General features: G+C 37.2%; 2 protein-coding genes across 9 annotated transcripts in view; one reads left to right on the top strand and one right to left on the bottom strand.

Annotated features, from left to right (window-relative positions):
- Nucleotides 1–8,174, top strand: part of RBSN (rabenosyn, RAB effector) — a 36,746-nt gene extending 28,572 nt beyond the window's left edge. For all 5 annotated transcript variants that reach the window (XM_081318090.1, XM_081318092.1, XM_081318091.1 and 2 more), the window contains 5 exons: nucleotides 1,088–1,174; nucleotides 1,805–1,907; nucleotides 2,978–3,082; nucleotides 4,587–5,776; nucleotides 7,497–8,174. In XM_081318090.1, coding sequence (XP_081174216.1) covers nucleotides 1,088–1,174; nucleotides 1,805–1,907; nucleotides 2,978–3,082; nucleotides 4,587–5,729 — 1,438 coding nt within the window. In that variant the 3' untranslated portion in view covers nucleotides 5,730–5,776; nucleotides 7,497–8,174. The remainder of the gene's footprint in view (nucleotides 1–1,087; nucleotides 1,175–1,804; nucleotides 1,908–2,977; nucleotides 3,083–4,586; nucleotides 5,777–7,496) is intronic.
- Nucleotides 4,782–17,355, bottom strand: MRPS25 (mitochondrial ribosomal protein S25). Of its 4 annotated transcripts, none has more exons than XR_014025174.1 (6): nucleotides 16,635–17,355; nucleotides 15,935–16,041; nucleotides 12,391–12,478; nucleotides 11,275–11,357; nucleotides 6,849–6,967; nucleotides 4,782–4,905 (listed from the first exon to the last, which is right to left on the bottom strand). XR_014025174.1 is itself a non-coding variant. In XM_081318096.1 (6 exons), the coding sequence occupies exons 1-5, from the start codon at nucleotides 16,766–16,768 to the stop codon at nucleotides 8,832–8,834; spliced, it is 432 nt and encodes a 143-aa protein (XP_081174222.1). In that variant the 5' UTR covers nucleotides 16,769–17,354; the 3' UTR covers nucleotides 5,784–6,967; nucleotides 8,801–8,831. The 4 variants fall into 4 exon arrangements, 3 of the variants coding, with proteins under 3 accessions (XP_081174222.1, XP_081174221.1, XP_081174220.1); XM_081318096.1 differs by lacking the exon at nucleotides 4,782–4,905 and adding an exon at nucleotides 8,801–8,851 and having other exon boundaries at nucleotides 5,784–6,967; nucleotides 16,635–17,354; XM_081318095.1 differs by lacking the exon at nucleotides 4,782–4,905 and having other exon boundaries at nucleotides 5,784–6,967; nucleotides 16,635–17,354.
- Nucleotides 17,356–19,587: the final 2,232 nt, after the last annotated feature.

Here is a 19,587-nt window from a genome sequence, read left to right as displayed (position 1 = left end):
TTATTGGAATATATCTAATATTGGAAACTTCAGTTTTGTAAAAAGTACAATATAATACAAAGTTATTATTTACTGTTTTCTTTGGGACAGTGGTCTGTTATATTTGTCTTATTATTAACTGAGACTTAGAATCAATTTTCACACTATGTCCAAAAATCTCCTTATATATTTTTTTCATTGTTAGCAGTACTGGATGATATTTACATAATTATATTTTCTGAATTTGATTCAAAAGGCTTATATGGCTGCCCTTGTGAGCCATAGGTTATGGAATTTGGACAGACTTTGTAAGTTTGCTGGTGCTTTTAAATGAAGATTTTAATTTGTAAGTTGAATCCACATTAAGTAATAGACTTTGAGTTGGAACTTGCTTTCAGATAAGTTTGCGTAGGATCATTTTCATACATAATAAATGCTTTAACTTTTGAAATAATAAAGAACTTGAAAGCCTAATCATTCTTCTTTCCTTTTTGGAATTAAATTTCTTTAACAGACATTTAAAATAGATACTTGGTTATTCCAAATTCAGCTTTTCAAATCCAACTAGATTTGCAGTAGATTATAAAACATTAATAAAGATTATAAAATATTAATTTCAGCATTGACAATATGTTTATAGGCGTTCATATGGATATGGTGAGAAATAAAATTTCAAAAGTTGAAAGGGAAATATACCAAAAGCTCTAGGACAAAAACAAAGTGAGAACCACAATGGTCAGCTGATATAAATACTTGGCTACCAAGGCTGATTTTGTATATGTTTGGATTTGTGTCCTTATAAATGCATTTTTATTCATGTTGAGCTTAGTGATGCTAATTTTAATCAAGCTGATTCCCTCTAAAATGATGTTTAACCATGTAGAACTCATTTTTTCTGAACTAAATAATTTTGAGAAAAATTGATAACAAAAACGCACCAAGATATATATTTGATATTCAAAACTTTCCTTTCATAACTCATTCCCAGTTCACAAATGAACAAGAATAGTGTTTTAGATGTGTCTATATAGTTCTCTACTACAAAATAACTGCTGAATCTATATGGGTAACAATTTGGGAAAATTTAAATGTGCATGTTTTCTTCCAGTGCTGGAGAGACAACATACAGTCTTGAACGTGCTAGCAATCTTAGAATGGAAGTACAGAGAATGTATGAATTAATAGATGCTTTAAGGTAAGTACAAAATATGAAGATGAAAATTGTTATTGGATTATTTTTTGCTTGCCTTTATATATTTTTTAAATTTTCAGTGAAGATGAACATTGTTTTTAAAGGAGGCATAAACATAATGAGATATATTTTACTGTCAAAATAAATAGAAGGAAGCTTCAGTTCCTACCATGGACGAATGGTTACAAAAGCTCATGGAATTAGCAGAGATGCCTAAACTGACTGTTTTGATAAAAGAAAAGAACATACGTACTTTTGTTTCTACTTGGAAATCTCTTCTGGACTTTGTGCTTGAGGTGGAAAAAAATGATCCTATGATTTTGGGTTTTACTGATTAGACTGATTTGTTGATACAGAAGTGGCTAGTTTATATTACTATAGAAATGTAAAAAGTTGAGATTCGATCTTAATGTCTTATTTTACTGCAACAGAGGGGGTTGGAATTCAATATGTATTTTTATATTTTATGTTTTAAATAAATAATATTATTAACAAAAATAAAAATAATCCATGTTGCCAATTACATGGTTTATTAATACTTTATTAATACTTAAATTTCTGTCTGCTAGTGTTTATTTCTCTTAGCTGATTGTTATGTATTTCTAATTCACTCTTTTTTTGTGTGTGTTTCAGCAAGAAGATTCTGACTTTAGGGCTGAATGAAGATCCACAACCTCATCCCAGAACTTTACAGCTACAGAGGATGATTAGATATTCAGCCACACTTTTTGTTCAGGTAGATTATCTAGAAAGGATGAGCTGCGTTTAGACATATTAGTTCCCCTAAGACAAAACCAGATTACATACCGACACTTTAAATATTTTTCAGGACATTATAAAACTTGTCATTTTTTTTAACAATTTGCATAATGAAAATGAATTAGTGTTTCAGTTTTTAAATGCTTCCTACCTAATTAGATGTAAGCTATGTCAATGGCTCTGTTGGTATTTAGAAGGCTGATGAATGTTTTTGCACTGCCATAGTGATGGGAACGGTTTCTCAGCACTGTAATTGGATTCCGATTTAGCAAGCTACTACACAATATCATGGGAAAATTCCTTGCTATTAGTCAAATAAGCTAAGACTAAGAAAACAACGTTTGTTTATTCTCAGGTTTTGACTTTTCCTTTCATCTCCTTCCCCCTTTGTTTGAAATTGCATTTTAAAAATTCTGAGGTGCTGACTTTTCATAGAATTAGATAATTGTGATGTTGGAAAGGACTACAAGTCCAATCTTCTGCAGTATGCAGGAATGCCAATTAAACTCTTCTCAAAATGTGTCTGTGCAGTCTTAAAAACCTCCAGAGATGAAGTGTCCTGCAGGCTCCATGAGTAGTTTCTGGAAGACATCCCATGTCTTTGATACAATATAGGTAGTCCTTGACTTACAACCACAGTTGATCCCAACATTTCAATTGCTAAGTGAGTTTTGCGCCATTTTACGACCTTTTTGTCACAGTTGTTATAGGAATCAGTTGTTAAGTGAATTATGTGGCTGTTAAGCGAATATGGCTTCCCCCATTGACTTTGCTTATCAGGAGGCAGCTGGGAAGGTTCCAAATGGGGATCACATGACCCCGGAACAAAGCAACTGTTATTTGACATCAAATATAATTGATCACATTTTAACTTTATTCTTTGACATGTAATTGAGATGAATGGGCATTGTTTATATTTAGCCACTTAAAAGTATAATTATATGTGTGCATATATGCATACACACTCACATTTTCTAGTTTTCAATAAGATCTAAATCTTAGTATCCTATACCCTTTAAAGTTATATTTTGAAAAAAAAATCCTCAGGAAAAATTGCTTGGCCTAATGTCTTTACCGACCAAAGACCAGTACGAAGAACTGAAAGAGAAAAAGAAACAAGACTTAGAGAGAAAACTGCAAATGGAGAGACTGGCAAGTATTTTAATCCATAAATATTTCTGACAATGATTTTCTGCTTGTTTGTTCATTGATTAAAGAATTTCCTTTCTGAAATACTTTACTTTGGAATTTGTTTGCTAAAACAATTGCAATTAGTGTGACATAACTCTAGAATATATTTAAAATCAGCTTAATTTAAAAAAATCTATTTCTTGTATGAACCAGGTTTTTTTTTTGAGATCACTTCTTTCTTGTGCTATTGTGGGGGGGGGGGGGAATGTCTCTTTTAGAAATTTCCATAGGTTTTCCAAAATATTTTAGCCAGGAGAAAATCTGCTTTTCCCTCAAATGTTTGTTTTGTTGTACCCTTTTCACTAACTTTACTTTGCTTTATTTTACTGTTAGTTTAGAACAGGGGTTCCCAAACAGGGGTGCTCACACACCCCTAGGGGTGCGAGACGATATTCCAGGCGGTGAGAAAACTTGGGTTTTCAAAATCATAAGTGTATATGCATAATTCGTTGCCGTTATTTTGAACTTTTGGAAGGGATGTGAGCCTTGGTGGAGCAGTGGGCTAATGCCTCCTTAAGTAACACCAGCTGCCTGCAATTAGTGCAGGTTCGAGTCCCACCAGGCTCAAGGTTGACTCAGCCTTCCATCCTTCCGAGGTAGGTAAAATGAGGACCCAGATTGTTGGGGGCAATGAAGCTGATCTTGTAATAATGCCGCTTGGGGTGTGTGTGTGAAAGCCCTAATAAGCAGGCATATACATAGAATGAAGGCTACTGCTAAGCTTGTAAGCCGCCCTGAGTCTTCGGAGAAGGGCGGGATATAATTGGAATTAAAATAAATAAATAAAATAAAATATATCAGAAGTGTTCTAGGGGTGAGGGTATAGAAAAGGTTGGGAGGCACTGGTTTAGAAGCCTAAATATATTTATCTTATTGAAATAGCAATCACACGTGATACATTAAATTTAAAAATGCAATACATATTAAAAGAAGATTGGAAAGTGACTTCTAATCTGATCTCTTGAGTTAATGGACTGCTGATCATTCTATGGCAGAATCCAGTTCTCTGAGATGGTCAAAGTGGCAGGAGGCTAGAAAGAGTTGCAGTCATTACAGGAGAGAATAAAAAAAATAAAACTTACTGGAGCACGGCTGTTCACCCCATGTGCAGAAGAGTAACTTCTACTTGCTTAGCTTATTCTGCTTAGCTCCCGCTCTGAAACATTATTCTAAACATATTTAACAGGATATTATATCTGTTAAATACAATTTAGATGACTGCGGACATGAACAGTTGATGAACAGGTGAACAGTTAAAAGTAACAATAACCCTACATAATCCATCAGTTTAAATATACCTTTTTTTTGAGCTGGAGGGAAAAACTCAGAAAAAAAACCTGTTTCCGCCAATATGGTTGCCTTTCTAGGCTCACAGATCCATGCTAAAAACTAACGAGGTGGCTGAAGTGTGGAGTCCTCATCTAAATGTGGACTACTTTTAAAGTTTTCCTTTCCTTTTGGCTAGGTGAAATATGAACCCCAGAGACGACAAGAAGAGAAGCCAGCAGACTATGCTTCCAGATCCTTAGTAGTATCCAACGGTGAGGTCCACCGAACAAAAAGGGTAGCAGTGAAGAAAACTGAAGGATGGCTACCCACTGCTAGCATATCTCGGAACCAGGAACTCGCAGACCCACTTCTTCAACAGATCGATAATATCACATCCTTTATTAAGCAGGCGAAGGAAGCCAATCGTCTGGATGAAGTCCAAATGCTGCAGGAGAACCTGCGGCAGCTTCAGGACGAGTACGACCAACAGCAAACAGTCAAAGCCATTGAGCTTTCTAAAAAGCAAGCAGAGATGGAAGAAATGCAGAGAGAACAATTGCAGATCCTTTGTGAAAAAGAACGGAAAAGGGATCATAAAAAAAAGATGTCTCAACATTCACGGACCCGTTCTCTGGATTTCAGAGAAGTGAAGCATGATAAACTTGAGATTGAGAGGGAAAGTCTAAACCAAATAGCACAGGCCTTGGATCTAGATATGCTTCAGGACAAAGATTACGCTGGCTCTAAGGCTGCTTTCCCAAGTGATGGCGTTGGATTGCCAGGTAGCAAGAATCTGGTTCTGGTTTGCCAACCTGTAAAAGCCTCAGAGCGTGAAAAACCCTCCATAAATCCGTTTGAAGATCTTTTACTAATTAGCCCTCCAAAGAGTGACCCTGCCAGTCCTGTTGCTGAAAATTCTGCAGTAGTTCCCTTGCCTGCCAATACTCTGCAGAGTTATAAAAGAGAGTATAATCCATTTGAAGAGGAGGAAGAGCAGGATTGTCAACAGGCAAACGGGATAGAGCTCAGTGCTCCAAACCCATTTGAAGATTCTGTTGGGAATCCATTTTATACACCTGTAGGTAATCAGGAACCTGGGAATCCATTTGAAGAATCATTGTCTTCCTCTTTGAATCCTTTTGAAGTTGAAAGTGATAATAAAGTTTCAAGAGAAGATGTCATAGAAGAGGAATTACTTCTCCAACAGATTGATAATATCAAAGCCTATATTTTTGATGCCAAACAAAGTGGACGAATGGATGAGATAGAAGTATTGACTGAGAATTTGAAAGAACTTAAGAGCACACTTGCAAAGCAGAAGAAGAAATTGAGCTGCTGAAGTATATCCGGATACTTTTGCAGATTCCAAAGGGAGGGAAGTTCAAGGTAAAATGAGAAATACATTGCAAAAGGCACTTGAGTGCTGAATCAAACTTACGCACTTTGGTATAGGAATTTCCACTATTCATATCTGTAAAAGTCAGTACTATTTAAAAAGTTATAATTACCCGAAACTATTTTTTCAAATACTGAAAGCCTGTATTTGTATCCCAACTCAAATTTAGGAGCACAATTGTATTTCTCAGCACCTGCTTTATCTCCGATATAAAATTCAAAGGGGGAAATTGGGCATTTTAAAATGCAGGAAATTATTTGCAGTCCGTATGACTTCTGAATTTATTTTCTGTCACCAAGTAGGGTTGTATGTGCTTAAAAAAAAAGTGCTTCAAACCACCTTTTTGCTTCCTAAGGCAGAAGCAACTGGTGTAGCAACCTGGAAAAGCTTTTACTGCTTCAAAGAAACATGGTGCTCACATGAGTCCATTTCTTCACAATTGTGTTTGATTCTTGCACAGCCCAGCTAATAAGGAATTAGTATCGTCTTAGAAATTCTCAGTTTTCCTACCAACTTTATATTTTGGGGAAGCAGAAGAGAGAAAATAACTTACTGTTCAATAGAATAAAATCATTCATTGGTAAAGCAACATATATATTTCTAAAAACATATGTACATGTTTTAGAAAACAAATGCATAAATCCTAACTAGACATCATGTATTTTTTTCCTTTACCTGCTCTTCAGCTGATTAAACTATTTTAATAGCTTTTTCTAGTCAATTCTAGACTGTACCTTTTGTAAGAATGTTGAAATTTTGTCAGTTTCCCAAAACTACATAATTTCCAGGCTTGTAGAAATGTCATAATAGGGAAACTGCTTTCTGCTTGCAAAATTTAGAGGTTTTGCATCCAGGAGAACTGTGCTTTAAGGGGAACTATCCTAGGTGTCCACTTAAAGTATAAATTAAAAACTAGAAACCCATTTTGCTTTCTAATTTGATTTCTGTCTAGGATTTAAGAAAATGTTCAGTCTAGAATTGAAAAAAAAGTGCTTTTAATAAACCCAGAGACCAACATGGAACACATTTCAGAAAAAGGAAAAGGGAGTGTGGATACAACACCTCAATTTGTTGTTTGGAGGATTTGTGGAAACTTATATGGAGGCGATGAAATTCTTAGGGTTGAGCTATTCATTTGTAAATGTAATTTTTTTTTCTTTTTTCTTTTATTGATCTGCCAGCTATGAAGAGAAATGTTTAGGGAGTGTCAGATAAACGTCTGGTTTCAGTTGTACGGAATGAATTTTATTTGGTTGCATTTTACTATTTTGGGACTTAAATCAGTTTTAATTGTTTACACTGAAAGAACTTACTTGGAGAGTATTATGTACTTAGGGCAGGGGTCTTCAAACTTGGCCCTTTTATGACTTGTGGACTTCAACTCCCAGAATTCCTCAGCCAGCATAAGCTGGCTGAGGAATTCTGGGAGTTGAAGTCCACAAGTCATAAAAGGGCCAAGTTTGAAGACCCTTGACTTAGGGGAATGGGAAGAAGGCCCAAGCATTAATCATTAATCTGATTTTGACAAATGTTTCCGTTTAGAAATGCTGGTAGAGATGATATTGTACACATATATGCGGACACTAAAAATGTTACATTCCTCAAATATTAGAGGTCGTATGGTCAAGAACTAAGGCAGCACTTTATACTTTCAGCATTAAGTGTTACATGTTATTCATTTGTTGATTCATGATATTCATATTTTTTTAGCTTTGATGTCACGCATCATTAACTCAGCTAAACTCAGTGACAGCCTGTTTTAATGAATCCTGAGTTCCTGTAGAAACTGAGCTGAACACTGCCCATAATAGTCTAAGGATTCTTGTTTGTTTGTTTTTTTAAAATGGAAGCATTCTGGAAATTTACAGTGCACTAAACAGGACAGAGTTGGAACATAAAAATTAGCGATATTTTTAAAAATGGATACCTACAAATTGAGCAAAGCAAAAGCGTGGTGATTGTTTAAGGTAAAACTATATTTATTAAAGACAAGGCCACAAACTTCACCTGTCACTCTTTTATGTAGTCCAACCAATATGAATGTTTCAGTGGCTTTTTTTTTAAAAAAAAAACACTATTTCCTTGTTATATGCATTCTGCCTTGTTTCTATGTATGCCATAGTTTATGACAGTATTGATGTATTTTATTAATAAATACATTGGTTGTAGCACTATAACTGCAAGTCAATGTGGAATTATCCTTCTCGATAACCTAATGGTTGTCCCATATTTTGTCAGCCTTGTTTGTACTACTGAATTGACACAAAGAAAATGAATAAGACCATGCCACTATGAGATTTAACACTAATGCCATTTGTTTGTACATTTGCATGCACTAATTTGTAAAGTTTCTCATGAAATAAAAGTTAAGATTCTTGTTTCTGTGAATGTGGAAAAACTGATTAGGTCAACAGCAGCAGCATTCTAGTCTTTCAGGTGAACTGCAAATTTCTTGGTATCTTATGAGCAGCAAATAGGAAGCATTTTTATACTGAGCCAGGAAATTTGCGCAAGGAAACATTACCCTCATTGTTTAGACAAGGATCTTTTCCAGGCTGGTCTACTGAAAAGATTCTAATGATTTAATCTTCTCTTGTGTATTTTACCAAGATACTTTCTTTAGTTCAAATAAAATGAGAAATGCAGATAGGAAGAAAAACCCACTTCTTTCCTGGAGCAGGATATTTCAAATAAGGTGAACAATCTTTCAATCCAAGTCTTGTGTAGGAAAAACTATGTACAGTACCATGGTGAAATGTAGAGAACTACATAGTATAGACAGATGTCTATACCATTTGAACCAAGACAGAACTCAACTTTAAAATTATTGAGGCTTTTTAAAAGTCACAACTTTACTTTATTTTCAACTCTTGGCTTCAGCATAAAAAAAATCCTGGGTTGTTCAGGGCATTGGATGTAGCTTCCCTTTATGCAGGTGGTACAGTTTCAATGTCCATGAACATGAAAAGCCTCAATACACACATATAGATAGAGTAATAAATAGCTTTTCCTACCTAAAGAGCTGATACGTGTTGATACGAGTTTTCAAATGTCCAATTTAATCGCTTGAGCAAGTTATATTTTTGTAATGAAAAATAAGACAATTCAGAATTAAAAATAGATTTGGTGATAGGGCAAACAGTGAATTGTCAATTTCTTTTCTCAACCAAAGAAAAAAAATTGATCAGAAATAAATTTCACCATAGCCATATTCCCACAACATGTTTTCCTAGGTTATAGGAAGTAAGGGGGAAAGGTGGTATTTAATTCCTACATTATTTGATCAAGTCACATACTAAATTAGCCTAAGGCCATCAGGGATCTGTTCTGCTTATCTAGTTAACAGTCATGTGAAAAAGAAAGTATACTTGCTACTATGAGTTCTACATATCTCAGTCAGAGATATCGGGACATGATAAAAATCATCTGGGTCTTTAGCACTTCTTAAAAGTAGGTAAATACAACCTCAGATGAACAACAAAACATGACATTACACGTCATCATTTATTTTACAAAAATAAAGCCAAAATGGAAAAGTTATGTGAAAACTAAGTACACCCTTACTGCTTCCATAAATATGGAGAGGCTGAGTAACAGCCAGGTGCTGCTAATCAAGTCCTTTGGATCAATTGATCATCAGCAAGTGTAAATACCTCTACAAAAACTAAAAGTTTTACAAGTTTGCTGGTTTCCAGCCTGAGATATATGTTAACACAATGCCAAAGAGGAAACGCATCAGCAACGATCAGAAGTAACAGTCGCTGCCCACCAATTTGGGAAGGGTTATAAGGCCATTTCCAAATAATTTTAAGTATCTTTCTACAAAATATTATTCACAAGTGGAAAACATTCAAGACAGTTGCCAATCTTCCCAGCAATGGATGTCCCTGCAAATTCACCTCTCAAACAGACCGTGCAATACTCAGAGAAACTGCAAAAAAATTGGAGTTATGTATCTCAGACTCTATAGGCCTCAGCATGTTAAATGTTGAGGTTCGTGACAGTACAATTAGAAAAAAACCCTTTTTTTCTAAAAAACATGGCAACATGGCTTTGATTTGCAAAGTTGCATCTGAACAAATCACTAGACTTCTGGAACACTGTCCTTTGGACAGAGAAAATGGCAAAAAACAAATACAGCATTATCAGCTGGCTGACACTGGATCATGCAACAGGACATTGATCCCAAGCACACCAGCTAATCTCCAAAGAATGGCTGAAAAAAAGAAAAGAACCAAGGTGTTGCAATGGCCCAGTCAAAGTCAAGACCTCAATCCAATTGAAATGCTGTGGCAGGACCTCCAAACGGCTGTGCATAAACAAATGCCCCCAAACCTCAATGAACTGAAGCAATATTGCAAAGAGTGGGTCTACAAGTTATGGCAGCAGTAAGGATGTACTTAAGTTTTCACATGGCTTCTGCCAGTTGGCTTTCTTTTTGTAAAATAAATGATACGTTTAATATATCATGTTGTATTTACCTACTTTTAAGAACTGCTAAGGAACAGATGATTTTTACTGTGTCCTGATAAGTAAAACCATGGAACTCAAAACAGGGTGTACATGACTACACATAGGCAAAAGAATGGCTCTCCATTGCAGCATGTATTGCACAACATGAAAGCCGAGAACATAATATCCAAACACGGGTTTGTGGGTTTTGTTCTAGTTAGTGTGACTGATCCTGACCGGTTTAGGTGTTGACCCTGACCGGGTTGTAGAACAGGCCAATGACTTCTCCCAAGGCTCTGTCACAACCCTTTGGGGCACCTCTCACTTCAGGACTTTTCAGCCAACTGCTTCTCTATCGTGTGAAATGGTTTTAAATCTTGCAGGCGGATGGCTTGAACTTGCAACATTATAGAAAGATTAAACACATTGAAATGCTATTTGTAACCACTAAAGCAAAAAATAAATAAAATAAAATGCCATAAATCACAGACGTACAACTATAGCTATTTCAGCCCTTAATTCACGATCAGCATTTGTAGGCTTATAAAATGGAACAGAATGGAATGTAATGCAACTTTTGGAAAAGCAACCAGCATTGCCTATTACAACCATTTTCTCTGTTCCTGCAGAACTGCATTATACACAATGTGGACATGATCCAAGCTGTTTTCCCAAGACAATTGCCCTTCTTCAACGGATAGAAAATGATAGCTGATGTTATGATCAATATTACCCAACACTTGCTCTTTTAATTATTTTTACAAAAAGCACTTATAAAACATTGACCATTCAGTGTACAGGAGTGAAAGCATTAAGCCCATCTACTTTCCTGCCTTAAGTCTCACACAATACCGCATTCTCATCATATTGCTAATCAGTGTCTTATTTCTCTGCCATCTTTAATTCCTTCTGGAGAGGTTTGGTATAAAAGTAGCTTAGGAAGCGTCTTTCATGGCATTTTTATATTTGCCGGTCATCTCTTTTGGTAGTGGCACTTTACCAGGACAGGGAACCTGGCCGTCAATTTCACACATACATTCCCGTAAGTGGTATTTTTTGTTGCCAAATGTTGCAGGATGCCATTTCCTCTTTTCCTCTTCTTCTTTCCGGATTGTTTCTCTGTTAAAAAGATGATTTCATGGTAAGGAAGACAGCAAGGACAACTCAGTGTGCAGCATGTCACATTTGTGAATACTTTAACAAGTTAAGTTCTAATGAAAGATGAAGCGTGCTCTGTTAGAACGCAAATAAATCATTTATGCTGTCTGTTCATACAGCATTCTTTTAAACAAATGTTATTCATGGAATGTTTACTGAATAAGCAGTCTCTCCTATTCTTACTACGTTATCATATAAAGAACCAATAAGAGGCAATAATATCAATGTAAGTTCATCCTTAAACATAAGAACTCCAACGGTATCATTTATTAGGGAATGACAACAATACTTTAAATAATATTTATCTATTCCCCAAGTAAATTTAGAGGAAATTATATAATTAGAGTGAAGGAAGTCCAGTTTTTTTCATAATAATGGAAAGCAAGTTTCCTGCACTGTATGTCCCATTTGATACCATCTACCCCAGGGGTAGGGAACCTTGGCTCTTTTATGACTCGTGGATTTCAACTCCCAGAATTCCTGAGCCAGCATAGCTGTCCACGAGCCAAGGTTGCCTACCCCTGATCTACCCAGAGACCAGAATCCCTACAGATAGAGAGGACAGAATTAGTGGCCTCCTGCACCTACCCTAAATGATTCACCACCAATGGAGAGATGTATTTTCCTAGAACTGACAATAATGTGATGTGCTTTTTTTTTTACAGTTACTTGCTCTGGATATTTTCCAAATTTGAGCACCTTGGAAAATTATTTTTATATATGGCAGCATTTATAGACGTTCTATTAACAACTCATTTGATACTGATTAAATAAAACTTCTGCAGGCCTACTGTTTTAAGGTAATGCAGTTTTTCATCAACAATAATACTGGATTGGAAGCTTTGCTGCCCTTCCCTGCTTTACTTTTTTAATCCATAAATGAGTAAATAGAAACTTTTGCACTTATATGTCTTATAAATTAGATCTAGTGTTTCCCCATACAAGTCAGAACTGAAGTCTTGATTCCGTGATGACCCTGCTTATTGTGACTTACTCGCTTTTACCAAGAATTTTCTTAATATGCTCTGCTATCTCTCTGTTAGTCTTCTCTTCTATATCAACCAGGACTTGCTCTCCAGTATCTGCAGGAAAAATAGTGTTACATACAGAATATTGGGTTTTTCAAAATTACTTCCATGATATGGCATATCTCTCATACAAAAATACACACGTGATCATTTTGACAAGAGGTAACTCGGCAAACCATTCATACTTGAACGTATTCAGCCCAAATGTACACGCCATCTATCTCACTTATCTAAGTGACTTGCATGTTTTACAAATAAATATCATAAAAATCTATACAAAAATAGACAAAACATAGTTAAGAATTTAAAAAGACAGAAGGAGCACACTTAAGCCACCAACGACCCCAGAGTTGAATGCCACTCTTGGATTCCCTCTCTAGTTGACTAACACATTGTAAGCCACTTGTTCTCAAAAAAATTCAATTATTTTGAAGCAGGATGGTTAGATTTTTTCTGCCCAAAGGCTGCTGCATCTCCTTTTTTGGCCCTGTCTGGGAAAACAGGGTGCATCACTTTTAATGTACTACCGCTGCACTGAACAATAGTGAAACTCAATATTGATTTTTATATGTAACCCAAAACAATTCCTTTTCACTTAATATGGCCCAGGCAATCCAAAAGTTGGAAATCCATGGTTTAAATGGATTCTTAAATCATCATAATCAGAGCTTCCAGCACAATGTATAATAAATACGAATCACATAAATACACAATGCATCAACAATAATAAAACATTCCCCAATCAAGGGGCAGTAAATTCAGTGGGACAGGATTAAATAACATAAAATGCCACAGCAACTTCATCTAGTACCAAGAGATTATAATGCTGATGCCAGATGTAAATTTTATTAGGAGAATTTTCCACAATTATAGTGTCAGAGCAGAAAAAACTCCATTGAGTTATCCACTGACAATTAGATGAGCATATCCTGCAGATTTTAAGATACAACAGGCAGCCATTTATTATTAAGATTACATGTCATAAGAAACCCCCACAAGACATAGACTTCGGGTTTTGTGTCTCGGCTAGATGGGATGCAGGAAAGCAGAGCTCTGCCTTCTGTGCCTGATTTCACCCTGCTGGGGGTCCTGAAAAGGGCTGAAGTTGCCCCGAAGAGGCAATGAAGAAGGAGGGGTGCCTTGTTGATCACGGAGAGATGGTGGTCTCTCGGTTCAATCCAAGGAAAGCCCTCTAAGGAAAGCCCTCTAAACATCTCTGCGGCCAGCCATTAGCTACTGACAACTGAAGAACAAAAACTTTAATTAGCACACTGTAAACAGCATGTTTGGACTGGGTGAGAATATTGATCCTTTCTTTACTATTTTACAACTGAATTTCATAGGAAAGGCTCCCAAGAAGCTTAAAACCTCTGGATGTGAACGGAAGTGGCATTTAAATTTATGGGGGACAGAAATACACAATACTGAAGTGAAAGTAATACAAAGCTACAATTTTGATAAATCTGAGAACTGAGATAAATTGTTAAGATTTTCTCTTTGGGGAAAAAATATTGAGGTGAAATATAAGAAATCAACCCTTTGTTTTAAGAGTAGAAAATGGACTTTGAATGACATTTAGTGGTGGATTTGAGTACAGCACTATAACTAGCTCCTTGGCTGCTTGGTGAATTTCAGTTTAAGGGAGAACAGCTGGCAATAAAGGAAAATATTTTGGCGTGTTTATCATCCTGACTTTCTTGGACTATAAATACCTACTGAGCTTGGACTTTTAATCTCAAGAACTAGTGGGGGAGAAAGAAAAAATTCTTTTACTCCTTTCTCCAAAATACACCTGATGACAAGGAAGAAAATTCTAGAAAATGGAACATAGAGCAGGCAAGGGAAATGTCTAGGGCTGAGGTGCCAAACTCCCGGCCCATGGGCCAGACGCATCATCCAGAAGCCATGCCCACCCCATTGCCAGCAATGGCAAAACTGTCCTGATACGTTGTGCGACGTCACAAGTTTGACATGTCTGGTCTAGGGAATGTGGATGGGCAGAGTTCCCACCAAAAAATACTTTACCTAAATTGTCTTTCTCATGCCAAGCAACTTGCACAAAAATAGAAAGAAAATTCTTCACTGATTTAATTGCTCTGGACTGGAAAGCTGCTTGGCAAAGAAAGAAAGCAAGAGTTAGACTTAAAAAACAGGATTTGATCTATCAGAGGGGGCACTATCTGTTTAATATACTTGTTTGAATATAATTAAAAGAACGGATGACCCTTAGATATAACTAGATTTTTATAATGGAAGATATGATTTAGAATTAAAATAGCAATTTTTTTCTTTTGATATGGGAAATTTGAAAATAAGAGGATTGGTATGAATAAAATTTTTTAGCTATATAAATGTAATTAATATTGAGAAAATCATAACTGACAAAGATACTTTAAATATTGATGGGAAATCAAACTTTAATAAAAGCACAAAAAACAGGATATTAACTTATGAATTGATATTGTTACTTCTATAATATTAGTAAAATATGATGAAGATGTTTACACCTAATTTTGTATATATCAACAGTATTAAGAATTGTAATTGTTTAATGAGGGGAAAAGGGAAAAATATGGGGAAGAAAGGAAGATCAAGGGAAAAATACTGGATTGTGCAGTACTGAATAGGTTTATATTGAAGTTAATGTTAAATATGTGAACCCAGACATGTTGTTTACTAAGCTTTAAAGATTGTAATTTTAAAAAATTAATAAAACCTATAAATAAATAAAAAGAACCCCCCCAAGACATTATGGCATTCTTTGGATTCTGTATGTCTTGAAGTGTGGGGGAATAGTTATGATATTTTTACCAGCCTATAATCCTTACAAATGGGCTTTATGCTTATTATATCTACATGACTTGGACTCATCTATCCAACATCTGCAAGAATAACTTCCATCTGTAACTATCAAAACAGCTGAAAGCTCTTCTAAGTTCTCCATGCCTGCTAGTTCAATTCCACATCATCTCGATATGAATGAAAGGCTTTAAAAACATGACAGTGAGAAGGAAAAGTTAGTATACTGTCAAACTATCTACTTTCCCTGCCCAGTCCTTAAAAGAGTACAAAGTTGAAAGATTAAAAAGCTTATTCCATCTACATCTGTATATTTCCTCTCCAAATCTCCACTGCAGTTCTTTATTACCTCTTCCCTCAAATCTCTACATAAAGGATCAATTAAAAAAATCTAGAATAAATATCAAAGGTAAACTATTGATTGTAGTTCTTTCTAAGGGAAACAAAACTCCCTGAAGTTAGAATACAAACACTTTGTTTACTAGCATTGAACACAAACTATTACAGCTCAGACCGGCAATTTTACACAGTTCTGTTAACAATTAGGTACGTCAACCAAAATGTTTTGAAAACATGAGCCATTTCCCTTTTTCAGTAGACAATATTAGGGATTTTCCCCATGTGGTAGCTACAATTAGGAGCACATAAGCAAGATTATTCTAGTCCACCTCATCAAGAGCTGAAGGGAAATCAGACAAATGCTTTACTTACCCAAATAGAATCTTAAGAATGGCGAAGGAGTCATGTCTTTAAACATCACAATCTGCAGCCAAGGATTTTTGTACTGAATCTGAGGTATGTTGAAAAACACAAATTTTCTATGGTAAAAAACAAACACAAGCATGAGTGCAACGTATTCAGTTTTAAACCTCTCTGAAAGACAAGCAGTTGAATAGGTGCAACAGTCTAGTTTTTGAGTGATTCTGTCCATCTGGAGTGTGATTTATATTGCACAGGAATATATCTCATTTCGGAAAGCTGGCCATGTTATCTGTTGCAGCAAAACTATAAACATACACACATGCACACTTTTCAGTCCTAGGCCTACGACTCTGACCCATTGCTACCTGTGGACTTCAACTCCCAGAATTCCCACGCTGGCTGGGGAATTCTGGGAGCTGAAGTCCACACGCCACAACGTTACCAAGTTTGAAGGTCCCTGTTCTAGATCAAATCGTGAATCCAATGTGCCCGTATCCGCGGGCAATTCTAGGCAATTTTTCACCTAAACTAAGCCTACCGTATCTGGGCTGCAAAAATAAGCAGCCAATACCTCCCACGGCCATCGCTGTTTTGCAGCCAACACCCGGCGCTCCCCCTCTGAAGGAAAGCACGGTCTTCCGCAGGCTAAAGCCATTAAAAGGCTCGGGCTGCGGCTCCCTTCCTCGCCCGAGCGGAGAACGACTCTCACCTGGCGCCCTCGCTGAGCTCTCCGTGCATGTTGTAGTTCACCGTCATCACCTTCACGCAGTTCTTGAAGACGATGTCGCCCTGGCTCAGATACTGCAGCGTCCTTCGAATAGGGAACCTGCCCTTCATAGGCATGACTGCGACGGCAACGGCAACGGCAGCGGCAACCCCACGCAAACCCCGGAGAAAGCGACTTCCGGCTCAGTCTCTAGCTTCGCACGGAAAGAGCCGTAGAAAGAGGAAGAGGCGATGAGCGCAGAGGGCCGTGGGAAGTGTAGTTTTTTTGTTTTTTTTTAGGGAGGAATCCAGGAAGAAACAAGTTATCTGGTTCTATGGCGCGCGAGCAGAAGAAGTCAGACGGGCCAGCGCTACCAAGGCTGGATTGCAAAAATCACTAAAGTGATTGTCAGTCTAAATGTGATAGCCCCCATGAACAGTCGGTTATCGCATCCCGACGGCCGCTTTATAGGTTGTGGTGTTGTTAGTTGCGAAGTCGCGTCCGACCCATCGCGACCCCGTGGACGACGTTCCTCCTGGCCTTCCTGGCCTCTACCATCTTCTGGAGTCCATTTAAGCTCACGCCTATTGCTTCAGTGACTCCATCCAGCCACCTCATTCTCTGTCGTCCCCTTCTTCTCTTGCCCTCAATCTTTCCCAGCATTAGGCTCTTCTCCAGTGAGTCCTCAGACAGCCATTTTGCTTTCTTGCATTTCTTTTTCTTTGGGATGGTTTTAGTTGCTACCTCTTGTACAATGTTGCAAACCTCTGTCCATAGTTCTTCAGGCACTCTGTCTATCAGATCTAATTCCTTAAATCTATTTGTCACCTCTACTGTATATGCAACAGGGATATGATTTAATTCATACCTGAGTGGCCTAGTGCTTTTCCCTACTTTTTTCAGTTTAAGCCTAAACTGTGCAATGAGAAGCTCATGGTCTGAGCCACAGTCAGCTCCTGGTCTTGTTTTTACTGACTGTATAGAGCTTCTCCATCTTTGGCTGCAGAGCACATAGTTAATCTGATTTCTGTGTTGACCGTCTGGTGATGTTCATGTGTAGAGCCGTCTCTTGGGTTGTTGGAAAAGAGTGTTTGCTATGACCATCGTATTCTCTTGACAAAATTCTATCAGCCTGTGCCCTGCTTCATTTTGTACTCCAAGGCCAAACTTGCCTGTTATTCCGGTTATCTTTTGGCTTCCTACTTTAGCATTCCAATCCCCCATGATGATAAGGACATCATTTTTGGGTGTTAGTTCTATAAGGTGCTGTAGGGGTTCATAGAACCGGTCAGTTTCATCCTCTTCAACACCGGTGGTTGGGGCATAGACTTGGACTACTGTGATATTGAATGGTTTGCCTTGGATTCGAACTGAGATCATTCTGTCATTTTGGGGATTGTATCCCAATATTGCTTTTCCTACTCTTTTATTGACTATGAATGCTACTCCATTTCTTCTGAGGGATTCTTGCCCGCAGTAGTATACCTGATGGTCATCTGAATTAAATTCACCCATTCCTGTCCATTTTAGTTCGCTGATTCCTAAGATGTCAATGTTCAGTCTTGTCATCTCTTGTTTGACCACGTCCAGCTTGCCTTGATTTATGGATCTTACATTCCAGGTTCCTATGGAGAAAAAATCTTTACAGCATTGGACTTTCCTTTCACCACCAGATACATCCACAGCTGAGCGTCCTTTCGGCTTTGGCCCAGTCGCTTCATTCTTTCTGGCGCTACTAGTACTAGCCCTCTGCTCTTCCCCAGTAGCATATTGGATACCTTCCGACCTGAGGGGATCATCTTCCAGTGTCATATCGTTTTGCCTTTTGGTATTGACCTTTGATATCTTAGTTGCTCTTCTCTGAATTTTTTTCCAAACCCGCAACATCTTTTTTGTGATATGGTGACCAAAATTGGCTGCAGTATTCCAGGTGTGGTCTTACTAGGGTTTTATAAAGTGGTACTAATACCTCGCGTGATCTATAGAACCCAGGATTGTATTAGATTTTTTGGCTGCTGTTGCCCACTGCTGCCTCATGGATAAGTCATTGTCCACTAGGACTCCAAGGTCCCTCTTACAGTTACTGTTTTTAAGCCAGGTCTTGCCCAATCTGTACTTGTACCTTTGTTTTTTCTTGCCTAAATGTAAAACTTTTTCTCCACATTGAAACTCATTTTGTTGTCTTCTGGGGTGTTAGCTACTCCTGCCAGTTTGGTGTCATCTGCAAATTTGATGAGTTCCCCTTCAATTCCCTCATGTAAGTCTTGATGAAGATATTGAAGAGTACTGGGCCTAAGACAGAACTTTGTGGTACCCCGTAGCCCACTGCTTACTTCTCTCCATGTAGATGTTGTGCCATTGAGGACTACTCATTGAGTGTGGTTTGCCAGCCAGCTACAGATCCATCTGGTGGTGATGTTGTCTATTCCACCTTTTTCTAGCTTACCAAGGAGTAGGTTGTGGTCTACTTTATCAAATGCCTTACTGAAGTCTAAGTATACTTCAACTTCCAGAATTCCCCAGTCAGCAAGGTATTGACTATAGTATGTTTAAAAATGAATCAGTATTTTAATAGCAGAAAGTTATTAGTTAAAAAATATAATTGAGCATGCCAATTGATACTATTCCAGTATCTGCCATGTGCACGTGACAGAGAATACATTTAAAATATGCATTTTCATTGCTCTACACTTGAATCAATGTCCTGATATTTGCCCCAAATCTAAATACTTATACCATTTGATTTTTCAAAGCAGGAGGAGCTGTACATTTCCAACTCACACCCTTCTTTACTGCTTGGCAAGGAAGATGGGCAGTTCTGTATGAGGAACTCTGGGATAAAACCAGCTGAGGGATGCAGAATACTACTTTGGAGAATTTATACTCTTAACAAAATGCCACATTGTCATAATTAACTGCCATGAATATTAACAAAAATAATAAAAGGAGGAAGTCA

Source organism: Vipera berus (genome assembly GCF_964194415.1).
Source record: "Vipera berus genome assembly, chromosome: 2".
NCBI classification, from domain to species: domain Eukaryota; kingdom Metazoa; phylum Chordata; class Lepidosauria; order Squamata; family Viperidae; genus Vipera; species Vipera berus.
The sequence above is the reverse complement of the archived record's forward strand: the minus strand, read 5'-3'. Positions and strand labels throughout refer to the sequence as shown.